This window comes from Pan troglodytes, chromosome 4, assembly GCF_028858775.2.
Source record: "Pan troglodytes isolate AG18354 chromosome 4, NHGRI_mPanTro3-v2.0_pri, whole genome shotgun sequence".
Classification (NCBI taxonomy): domain Eukaryota; kingdom Metazoa; phylum Chordata; class Mammalia; order Primates; family Hominidae; genus Pan; species Pan troglodytes.
Genome location: NC_072402.2, coordinates 147572899 through 147585037, shown reverse-complemented (window position 1 = coordinate 147585037; position 12139 = coordinate 147572899). Strand labels below are relative to the sequence as shown.

Below are 12139 nucleotides of genomic sequence, written 5' to 3'. Positions count from 1 at the left end.
GGAGGCTGAGGCAGGAGAATCGCTTGAACCTGGGAGGCGAAGGTTGCAGTGAGCTGAGATCACGCCACTGCACTCCAGCCTGGGCAACAAGAGCAAGACTCCGTCTCAAAAAAAAAAAAAAAAAAAAAAAAAAAAAAAAAAAAAAAAAAAAAAAGATGTGGCAGATAGAATTTCTCTCTTTCTCTCTTTCTATCTTTCATGATGAGGTCTCACTCTGTCGCCCAGGCTGGAGTGCAGTGGTATGACCATAGCTCACTGGAGCCCCAGCTGCCCAGGCTCAAGCAATCCTCCATCTCAGCTTACCAAGCAGCGGTGACCACAGGCATGCACCACCATGCCCAGCTAATTTTTTAAAACCTATCTTTGTAGACATGGGGTCTCATTCTGTTGCCCAGGCTGGCCTCAAACTCCTGACTTCAAGCAATCCTCCTGCCTCAGCCTCCCAAAGTGTTGGGATTACAGGCGTGAGCCACTGCACCTGGCCAGGACTTATTTCTTTTAAACCGAATCTAAGTATGTTCTGGCAAGTCTGCAATACCTAGCAGAATGCACTGGCCTGATCAGCATTCATACCATAGTAACTGATGTTGAAAACAGCACAAATAAACCAGAAGTTGAAAATGACAATAACATGCTAAAAATTTGCAAGTCAATTTGTTACACTTGTCCAAATCTTGATTTTTTTTCCTTCTCTATCGTTCCCCCCCACCACCAGCTTTATGGAGGTATAATTAGCAAATAAAAAGTATACATATTTAAGGTATACACTGTGATGTTTTGATATACATTGTGAAATGGTTACCATAATTAAGCTAATTAATATATCCATCACCTCACATAGCTATGGTTAAGTTTCTGAAGTCTCTTTTAATCTACAAAGTACTCCTTCCTTTTTTCCATTGTCACCAACTTGCAGAAACAGAGTCAGTTTTCCCACATTCTGTATTTATCTGTTTGTTTCTTTGTGGCCGCATGTAAGACATTTTTCTGTCTCATTCTAATAAATGGACATTAGCTCTAGAGCTTTTCTTCCTTCCACACTGAATGTTATGCAGAAACTAATATATTAAAACAGTTGCTTTGAGGAGAGGGAGCCACATGGTTTCCCCAAACGGTAAACCACTCATCTACTGTAATCTCTCTTTTTAGACACATGAGGAAATTGAAGGCCAGTGAGAAGATGGGGCTGGGCCAAGTTCCTGGCATAGTTCCCTGGCTTCCCTCCAGGAGATGCCCAGGATCACAGAGAACATAGTGTACAGGGCAGCCACATCCTGGTGGCCTCCACAGTAGATCAATCTGGGCTCCTGACGCATGGGCCCTGCTCATGTTTGCAGGTCGTGATGTCAATAGAGAACTGGGTCTGGAACTTGCATCTTTAAACTCCCAAACTAGATGTTCTGCCCTGCTGCAATGCACACCCTGATAGCAGTGGTCTTTAAGCAGAGGCCTGTCCTAAGAACATCACGTTTGGTGGTTACATGGCAGAGCAGCAAGGAGAAATAAGTGTCACTCAGGAACACACAGGCATTGATGTTGCTGGTCCTGACTCTGCTGCCATGTTTCTGAGTCCCTTCGGCAGGTTCCTTCTGCTCCACTTCCCAGCCTTCCCAATCTGTCAAAAAAAGGTCAAGATCCTTGCAGTGCCTCTCTCAGAGGACTATGGTTAGCACCAAATGAGACTGAGCTGAATGAGGATCACAGCTGATGCTGATTAAGTACTTACCATGTCCTAGGTACTGTGCACGATCTAATTTCATCCTAACAACAATACTCCAAGGGAGGAACTGTTACTAGCTCCATTTATCACATGGTGAGGAGCAGACTTAGAGAGGTTAGAAAACCTGCCCAAGGACACCTAGCTGATAAGCGGTAGAGCCAAGATTCAAAGCCAAGCAGCTTAGGCCAGGCGTGGTGGCTCAATGCCTGTAATCCCAGCACTTTGGGAGGCCGAGGTGGATGGATCAACTAAGGTCAGGAGTTTGAGACCAGTCTGGCCAACATGGTGAAACCCTGTCTCTACTAAAAATACAAAAATTAGCTGGGTGTGGTGGCGGGTGCCTGTAATCCCAGCTACTTGGGAGGCTGAGGCAGGAGAATCACTTGAATCCAGGAGGCAGAGGTTCCAGTGAGCCGAGATTGCACCATTGCACTCCAGCTGGGCAACAAGAGCGAGACTCCATCACACACACACAAAAAAAAAAGCCAAGCAGCTTGACACCAGAACCCCAGCTTGTAAGCATTTTCCTTGTACCATACTGCTTCTGCAAATCAGGTTTTATTGTTGTTTTTAAAGAACATAAGAACATAAAGGACGTTTGAGTTCAGCTAAGCAAATTGTTTCATATTTGGGAAAACCAGGGACCAAGGAGGTGGTCTGCCCAATTCACACAATACAGAAGTGGCAGAGATGGGTCCCAAAGGCAGGTCTTGAGGCTCTGCATCTGCCATCCTATTCCTTGCACTACGGGTAGGATCTACTCAGGAATTCCTGACTGATGGGGCTGGTGCCCTGCAGTGAATGGAAAGGCAGGCCTGTTCTCCTGAAGCTTACAACAGATGGGCAACAGGTACTGAGCCCTCAATCACACACATACTCTCATCACACCAGAGAACTCTGCCCCCAAGTGGAAACGTTCCTATTAATTTTAATGGGAAAAAATCATGATGTGTTCCCTTGCAATCAGAGAAATCCAAACAATTTTTACAGATGGGGAAAATAAATCACCTGAACAAGGAGAATATATGTATGAGTTTGTATGAGTTTATGTAATAAATAGCAACCTGAAAATAGTTTGCACATAACATAAAATGTAATCATTCATTGCACCTGTTCTTGTTTATTTTATTTATTTATTTTGAGATGGAGTCTTGCTCTGTTGCCCAGGCTCTGTTGCCACGACCTTGGCTCACTGCAACCTCCGCCTCCCGGGTTCAAGCGATTCTCCTGCCTCAGCCTCCCGAGTAGCTGGGATTACAGGCGCCCCTCACCACGCCGGGCTAATTTTTGTATTGTTAGTAGAGATGGGGTTTCACCACGTTGGCCAGGCTGGTCTCGAACTCCTAACCTCAGGTGATCCGCCCGCCTCAGCCTCCCAAAGTGCTGGGATTACAGATGTGAGCCACCGCGCCCAGCCTGTTCTTGTTTATATATAATTCTCTTTGCCAATGTTTCAACCCTTTGGGGCTTATGGGTGTCTAGCATTTAAAAATAAAGTTAAAGCACAAAAAACAGCTTTAGGGCAAAACACAGGCTAACCCCTTTGAGACGTGAGGAAATAACACACAGGCACGCAACTGAGAGTCTTGGAAGATGCCACTTCCTCACCCTACTTGCTGGAAGTACATAAAGGAAAATGTTCTGAGCTCATTCAATTACTGCACACAATGCAGGCCTGCTCTCTATGAGATCCTCTGGCCAGAAACCATTTTGTAATTACAAATTGATGAGTGTTTTGCCTGGAACCACAATGCCAAAATACCTCCTACAGTGCATTTATTCAATGTGCTTATGTGAAAGTTGATATACCAAAACAAGGAAGTCTTTGTTCAGAAAGTGGTATAGCTTTATAAAAGTCAGGGCAAAAAGTCGTTCATGGAACAGCTGTTACGTGAGATGAGTCTGAATGGTTATTTTATTTATTTATTATATTTTATTTACTTTACTTTTTCAGAGATGGGGGTCTCACTATGTTGCCCAGGCTGGCCTTGAACTCCTGGGCTCAAGTGATCCCCCACCTCAGCCCCTGTGCCCGGCACGAATGGATATTATGAACTGTGAAAAGTGCTCTGAAGGAGGGAGAAGTGTGGTGAGGTGAGGGGCAGACATCATCTGGGGTCTTATCTGAGAAGGTGACGCTGAAAACTGAAATCTCTTCCCCATTTAGTGGTCAGAGTGTCCCTCAATGAGCTCCCAGGACCAACAAGGAAAGACACACATGGGCAAAGCTGTGGGTGGTATTTTGTTTTTAATCTCCATAGTGTATTTGTTAAGTTTATTTATAAGCAGATCACTTCACTATTTACAGTACATGAGCATAGAGATTCTACAGTTTCTGTGATGTAAACAATAACCCCACAGTGGGAGTTTGAGAAAAGAAGCCAGTTCTGAAGTATTTACAGACATTAAAATAGAACTTTATACTCACAGAATAATAATACATAGAGCAATTTGGTTAAATTATCTAGGAAACTATAGAATCTGACAATGTACAAATACAAGAAAACATTTTCTCATTTAGAAGGTAAGACAGAGAAATCACACCAGAAATAAAATAGGGACGATGACAACCACAGTAATTAAAAGCAAAGAAGGTTTCCTCCTTGCCTCTTACGGATAAAGTATTTATATAAATAAGGACACAACCCAACAAAATGGAAAAAATATATAAAAATCCTCTACCAATTAAAAAAAATAGCAAAACTAAAAACTTGATTCTCAATCATTAGCAGTGTCCTTTAAAAAATTAAAATTTAGCTTTCTATTATAAATAACAAAGCAGATGTGTCCCTCTGTGTAGGTGAAATTCTTGCACCTTTCTCAATAAATGCATCAATGTAATTCCACACACACACACACACACACAAACACACACACACAGGCACAGACGTGTGTATGTGTGCACAGATACACACACACACACCCACCACAAACACAGCCTTACACTCACGCACTCAGGCTGTAGTTACCTTGTTAAGCTTCCTAATAAATAATGCCCCCTACAGTAGTACCCCCGGGGATGACAAAACCTCACAGGTTTAGCCATTCCTTGGTTTGACCCTGTCGCAGAGTCAGGGAAAGCCCTGGCTCCTATTGCTCAGAATTCTCTAGGCTGTGTGGTCACACCAAGAGAAAATAATTTGAGTCCAAGATTTGGAAATGCTGGAAAGGACCATAGGGACCACCTTGCCCAGTTGATTAAGGCTGGCTACAGACACCTTCTTTAGAAACCTGGGGTTGGGGAGAGGGCTCGTGTTGGTTTCAACATTAGCAGCTGCCTCTGGAAGAAGCAGATGCTCCAAGCCAATGCTAACAACATGGCACAAGGAGGCGAGGGGGTGGGTGTGAATTCCAGAGCAGACTGCACTAAGCTGGACTTCTGGATGGTCATCTTCCCCAGAAACCATTTGGAAATCCAAGCAGTCTATTCCCCTGCTGCACATACCACCTTGTCCACGCTCCCCTTGAGATTTCCCACCTGTTTCCATTGGAATGAGAACATCCCTCAAGAAACAAAGTTGGGAATAGTTTATGACTTTTTATTCCTAACACAAAAACATTTGACAAGATTTTAAAAATACAAAATACAGAAACAAAAAATTGAACAAAAAAAACTATTTGGCTATTCGGGGATCATATCAAAGATCATGGCCAGGCCCCCCACAAAATCCTTACACCCACCTTCTTATCTTGCCTTGAGGGCATAATTCGGACCACCCAGCAAAGGTTTACTTAACAAGGTCGGCAGCTGGGCTGCCAGTATTGCAGTTACAGTAAACCCTTCCCGGGCACCTGGACCTCTCCTGGTCCACTCCTGTCTCTTCTGCCCACAGGACAGCTAGTGCATTTCTCAGTTCTGCGTGAGAGTCTACTAAGTGGCTGCTTCTGGAGTCTTCTGACCCTAGTGTTGCACTGATCTCTGAACACAAAGGCAGTTCGTTCATGCCATTATATTTCATTCCTAAAGTTCACGATGGACAGCAGGGTGGCCGAAAGGATTTATTTGCCTTCCATCTGGGTAGCTGGTGGAGACAACCTTTGGCCACTAGATGGCGACCACATGTTGATAAGGCAAAGTGCTGAGGTGGAAACTGACCAATTCCCTTCACAAGTAACCAATGAGCAAGGGTGGTCAAGTGAAAAAGGAAGCTTTTGTAAGCCGCCTTGGAGACTCCTTTGACCAAAAATACAGCCCAGGGGGGTTCTAGTTATATAAACCCCTCTTTGAGGAGTTGTTGCACAGCCCAGGGACCGATCACCTATAAAACCTATTTTCCAAGCCCCAAATTCGGGCAGTTGGATTTTTGTACTCCTTCCGGATGTGCAAAGCATACTGATGAAACAGAGTATCTGAAAAGCTGTCCCCAGGAATCACGAAGGCTCAGTCACTGCTGCTATACCATTAAAGAAACAAAAAACAAAAGCTGCCCTAAACATATGCAGCGTGATCAATGCCTCCTGTTGCCCCATATGTTTTACAATCATTTGAAAGAAATGTGTGAAAAGTGCCTAAGCTATTTTTCTTTAAAAAAAAAAAAAAAAGTGTATTGCTAGTATTGTCTGAGAACAAGAGAGAAACAGCCAAATGGTCACAACATTCGGATTAACAGCTATCCAGTGGGGACAAAGATAAGGTTAATGTGAGATTTGACATCGTTACCTAGCCAAGTTGGGGGTTTAATTCCTTACTGTCCCCACTAGAAACTATGGCTTAGATCTGTCCCGGGGAGCTGGTCTTCTTGGATAAGGCAACTCAGCCAGGACACAGTGGGATTGAACCTACTGCTGGTTGGTTCTTGCAGAGAACCCTCACCCTGAACAGGAGCTGGGTCGAGTCAGAGAATGGAATCAGTTTCAAGGAGGAGTGATGGATTCCCAATGCTCCTGGTTGGGGATCTGAGCCTCTCAGAGGTGAAAGGGACTTTAATGCTCATATTCAACATTCTCATTTGGTAGATGAGGAAACAGGGGCCCAAGGTCACACAGCAAGTAAGAAACATTGGGGTTTCTGATTCTGAGATGGCTTATAGTTAAGTGACTTACTCTACAAACTCATTTCACTCAGCTGGGCTGTTTTCATCTTTCTGTAAAGGTAGGTACCAAGATCTAAACCCATGGCTCCCTGTTTCAAGGGCTTCCAACAAAAGGCCAGCAAAGGGTTGGCCCCAGCACTGGCTCTCCTGCTGCTGACATCTCCAAAGGCATCTCTGCTCTCTCCTACCTGACAGCAGCCCCATTCCCGAACTCCCTGTCCCAGTCTCTAGAAGAGCACTTCACACAGCCAAAGGAGACTCATATTTTCCAGTGTAGAAACACGGACCCAGGCTGAAGTGTTGGGGTTTTCTCAAAGTGCTTTTATTGTTTAATGCCAAGTCAGCCTTTGCCTACTTCCTGGGTGTCTTGTAGCCGGCTCAGGGCCTCCCCCATCCCATGGCGGTTCTGGGCCAAGGACACATCCATGCATGTGGGTTTCCAACTCTGAAGCTCCCCTCCATTTACCCGGTACCTCCAAACTTGAGCAGACCTGGAGCCCATCTGTGTGTAAAAACACCTCGGGGACTAGGGGACTAACTTTGACATATTGCACATGCACTAGTTTTCTTCTTCCCCATTGGTAAGGGATGACAGGGTCCCTCTTCTTTGGCCAGTGAAACCATTACATTCACTTTCTTTGCTGTTGTACATCCAATTTCTTTCCTTAATCATATCTGATGCTGGGATGTGGGTAACCCCAAACTGAAGGCAGCTGCTAAATCTCAAATGCTAAAAAAATACTGCAATTTTGACATCAGTGAGTCAGATCAATACATCCTCTGGGGCTGATTTTGCTTCACAGTTAGGATGAGCCATCTCTCAAGCTGCAGGCTCAAATGGGATTAACTGAACTCTACACCTGGGATGGGCCATGGACTGAGCTGTCCATGCAGAAGGACCAGGCTGTCCATGCCTTCCCTGCCCTTCTACTCACCACTGCACAGCAGCCCCAGTGGGCCTACTGCACATGTCTAGGAGAAATCACTCTAAAAAAACCAACAGGAACAGGCTTTAGGCCACAAAAGATGTCTCACTGCATCTCCTCCCGCGTCAGAACTTGAGTACTGGGTCTTTGCAGCTCAGAGCATTCCTCCCTTCCTTCTCCTGCCTGCAAAGCCCTGCCTCTCTCCTGAGTACCTATGACACTCCATGCTGCAAGATTTCAAGGCAGATGCAGGTATCTTATGGGTGCTTTTTGACTCAAAGCAGCTTTTTGGTTGAGGGGGCAAGTTGTGACGGAGAAGGGGTGGGGGCCTTAGCTGCACTCCATCCACTCATATTCTTTAACTCTTTGATGCATTTTCCTTCGGTAACCAGAGGCCCCGAGAATGGGGATTCTGATTCAGCCTTGTACAGACTGAGGAAGGAGATGGAAGAATTCCACTTAGTGGTTGGATCAGACATTTTTGGAAAACACCAGCACGGCACAGAAACGGACAGTACGACCTGCCCTGTGCGGGCGGCTATCGACACAGTCTACAGCAAGCTTTATGGCGATCACATGTAAACATCATCAAGAGCAAACACTAGGACAGAGCTACAACGAGATGGTTGCCAATGGCAGCTGCTCCCTCTGGGTTACTCCTCAGTTTGGTGGGAAAGAGACCAAGGTTCACTCGTTTTTCTGAATAGACCTTGGAGTTGCCCTAAATAATACACAGCACCGAATGAGTCCTTCGGATAGAGGTTGTCTGCAGGGTCGGTAAATTTTAGAACTTGTAGCATTTTATGTACGGGATAGCAAGTAGAGACTACTCGATGCCCTTGGCAGGCAGCATCCCCTAGCCCTGACTTTAGGTATGTCATGTCCCAATGCCACGCTCAGGTCTCTGCTCAAGGGCCAACGTCTAAGCTAACTACAAGTGTCCTAGGTTAATCTGACATGAAAGGACAGCTTTAGCTGACCCCAAAGCAGGGAGGGACAGACTGGTCCTTTGCTAAAACTCTCCATTTCTTTACTCTAAAGTATCACCAGCCCAAGGCTGACCCTTTGACCAAGAGCAATCAAGGAAGAAGCAAATAAGAGGGGCTAAGAGATCATATATGGACCAACTCCTTTCAGCACACCAGGGTGCCAGGGAGTAAAAGGGACTTACCAAAGTTACAAAGGAAATTCTTGGTAGAATCTGGACTCCCCCAACTCTCCAGACTTGGAATCTAGTGTTCTTTCCTATCTCAGTTCTCTCCTTGATGTAAATCAGGACTTAACTTAGTGGAGGCAGCAGAAAGATCTAAATTTTATCCCATTCCATAATCATTTATTGTGTGCCTACTATGTGCTAGGCAGTGAATAGCTAAAGAGGAAATCCGAATGATCAGGTCTGTGCTGTGGGAAGTCCCTTTTTGGTCCATCTTCTTAAGCCCTGCCTTCCCCAAATATGTTCCTGTCTGTCATTCGTCTACTGCCCCCTGCACCCTCTGCAAGGGGACGTGTGCGTCAAAATAGTATTGGGAGTATTACGCCATGGAATAGCATTAGGGGAGTTTTCTCTCATGGAACGGAACATCACAGACAGGGATAGGCCAGCATGAAACCCAGCCAGCATATGGTTTTGTGTGATTGTTGGAAACCTTCCAAAGATTAGCCCAAGATGTCAAATAGATTGAACTCTAATCAATTAGTAATGACTTACCAGAGCACTGATTTCAGGATTCTTATAGCACATCCAGGCTCAAGGAACCTGAGTGGTGTGATTGATTAGTTATGTCTGTATTGGTCAAGGAGGTGGGAGTAGTGGCACATGAGCTATGTATTTGCCATCTTGGGCTAGACACTGCCTCAGCAGAAGCTAACAATGTTGAAACATGTCTAATCAGTTCATTTCACAGGAAAGGAAATTGGAGTCCAGAGAGGTCAACTGCTGTGACACACAACAGTTCAAATTCCCTACCCCTACTAAAGCCTGTCTCTTCCGGCCTTGTCCATGGGCTGGGAGTATGCTCACCACTCAGTGGAAGATCATGGGCTCATTTTACCTACTGAGGTATTTGATAATCTTTAAAAAAGTCAATTCTCAACAGTCTAGGCTTGGCATAAGCAACAAATTACATTAGCCTGTTTAGTTTAATGAGCCACTTTCAAATTTTTAAAGCAGCAGGACTTAAAAAAAAATACAAAAATTTCCCAAGGAACCCTGATGTATGAAAGAAATCAGAAACAATGTACTCATACCCTGCCTGGCCATGCTCTCTGCATGAATGGCCCCCAAGGTACCCACAGAACATTAAGCTGGAAATGGCTTTGACATCACTTAAGAACACAAAGTTTAAAGCAAAGCCCAATTGGAGTGTTTTCTCAATTGGAGGAGAGCCAGGAGATTGTCCTATCTATTCCCAACCTTCACTCCCTCCTCCTGGCTCCCCTGCCCCAGCCACCAAAACAACTTTACAGACAAGGACAAGGTAAAGACGAAGGACTACCTGAGGGAGTAGGATGGGCTGGTGGCTGGCCCAAAAAAGATGACTGCTCCCAGACCACCTGTCTGTACCGCTGCCAGGGGCGTCACTGAAGTTCTGACAGTGTGTCCACAGGCACAGACAAACCGCAGGACCACTCAGGATCAAAGCTGATGGTGCACCCAAGACACATGCCAGGGCTTGAATTCACCTGATGCTGGTGAATCAACACCTAATGTAACCCCTAAAATGAGCCCTTAGGCTTCTAGCCCGGTGCCCAATTTAGCCGAACTCACCTCTACCAGTCCCTGAAACGGTGTCTTTACCCCAGCTACTACGGAAGCACGGGACCAAGAACCAGAAGGCCTGGTCTGGGTCACCGCTCTGCCTCCTCACTGGTAACCGGACCTCCCACAGTCATTTCGCCTCTTGAGGAGCTGCCAGCCTCCCCTGGAAAACAGGAATGATGCAGCTTGCCCCGCCTTCCTTACAAGGTACTCAAGGGTCTGAGTACAAATGGATAGACACACACTTGGAGCGTGAGCTGGGCACAAGATGGGGGCTCCTATAATTTGAGCCAAACTTGCTCAGTAAGAGACAAGGCAGGGCTTGGCAGATACGGCCTGGAAACGGCAGGCCGCGCTTTCCTGCAGACCAGCCTAGCGGCCACCCAGCACCTCCAGGGCAATCTGGCAAGGGGAGCAGGGCAGCTCAGTGGCAAACACCTCATGACAGTGCATAGTTAAAAAATCAAGGAAGCAATACAATAATCCCAGGCACAGTACATCTGAGCCATAAATACATTATTTTAAGGATATACTTTTTTTTTCAATTAAAAATGAAGTTTATAGTCCTGATTCTATTCACAAGTAACAATTTCATCATCACACACTACAGACAAGAAATGTTATGGTGAACACAGCTGCAAGTCTACGAGAGGAAGTCAGTTGGGAAGGAAGGGGCGATGGGTGACGGACCCGGCACTTCAAGGTGCACCCAGGACAACCCGTTGGAAGCGAGGACACTAATGTGGCAGTGGAACGTCAACACCATGGAAACTCACAGACAGAAGCAGCTTTGTTCAATGTAAACATTGATTTTTTTTTTTTAAAAGGACAGCAGTTTCAAGTCTCTCTCACGGGTGTTCTCTCACGCTCGCTCGCTCTCCTCATATACTTGATTTCTTTGAAAACGTAAACATATTGGAAGGGCCTTGTCTGAGGTATTGAGGTATTCCTCGAGGGTTAAGGCTGTTATCAATGCAGGCTCTGCTGGGCCTCTTTCAGTAAGCTGTCAAAATCCATGGCTTCATACTTGCTTTTCCCTGACGCAGGAAGGGCCTCTTCTGAATTGGAATCTGGGCATGGGGGTGAAGAGGCAGGGAAGAGGGGAAGGCAGTGAGCAACTTACAAAGACCGATGGTTGAAAAATCTGCCACTATGAGTGGGCACCGTGGAGTGGCTGCAGCCCAAGGCCTTGGGGAGCTGGGATGAGCGCTGGACTGTGGGCACTGCCTGCCATCCTGCTGGGACATCTTGGCCATGGTATCAGTGTCTCAGGGCCTTGGCTGTCCTATCTAGAGACCTGGAGGCCCAAACTAGAGCACTCCAGAGCCTTTCTAGCTCCAACACCCTACAACTCTACTTCCCCCAACAGCTTCTCGTCCATTAGTAACCTGCTGCAGTGCCACATAAGGGAGGGCTAACAACACTAGAATTTTTTTTTTTTTTTTTTTTTTTGAGATGCAGTCTCGCTCTGTCACCGAGGCTGGAGTGCAGGGATGTGATCTCAGCTCACTGCAACCTCTGCCTCTCGGGTTCAAGTGATTCTCCTGCCTCAGCCTCCCAAGTTGCTGGGACTACAGGTGCGTGCCACCACGCCCAGCTAATTTTTGTATTTTTAATAGAGACGGGGTTTCACCATGTTGGCCACGATGGTCTCGATCTCTTGACCTCATGATCTTCCTGCCTTGGCCTCCCAAAGTGCTGG

At 45.9% G+C, this 12139-nt stretch overlaps 1 protein-coding gene across 4 annotated transcripts in view; it reads right to left on the bottom strand.

Annotated features, from left to right (window-relative positions):
- Nucleotides 1-3949: 3949 nt before the first annotated feature.
- The window catches only part of PPARGC1B (PPARG coactivator 1 beta), a 124943-nt gene continuing 116753 nt past the window's right edge, over nucleotides 3950-12139 (bottom strand). For 2 of the 4 annotated variants that reach the window (XM_003310895.5, XM_003310896.5), the window contains one exon: nucleotides 3950-11507. In XM_003310895.5, the coding sequence (XP_003310943.1) occupies nucleotides 11407-11507 (101 nt within the window). In that variant the 3' untranslated portion in view covers nucleotides 3950-11406. The remainder of the gene's footprint in view (nucleotides 11508-12139) is intronic. The other 2 variants (XM_063810810.1, XR_010157040.1) reach the window with 2 other exon arrangements.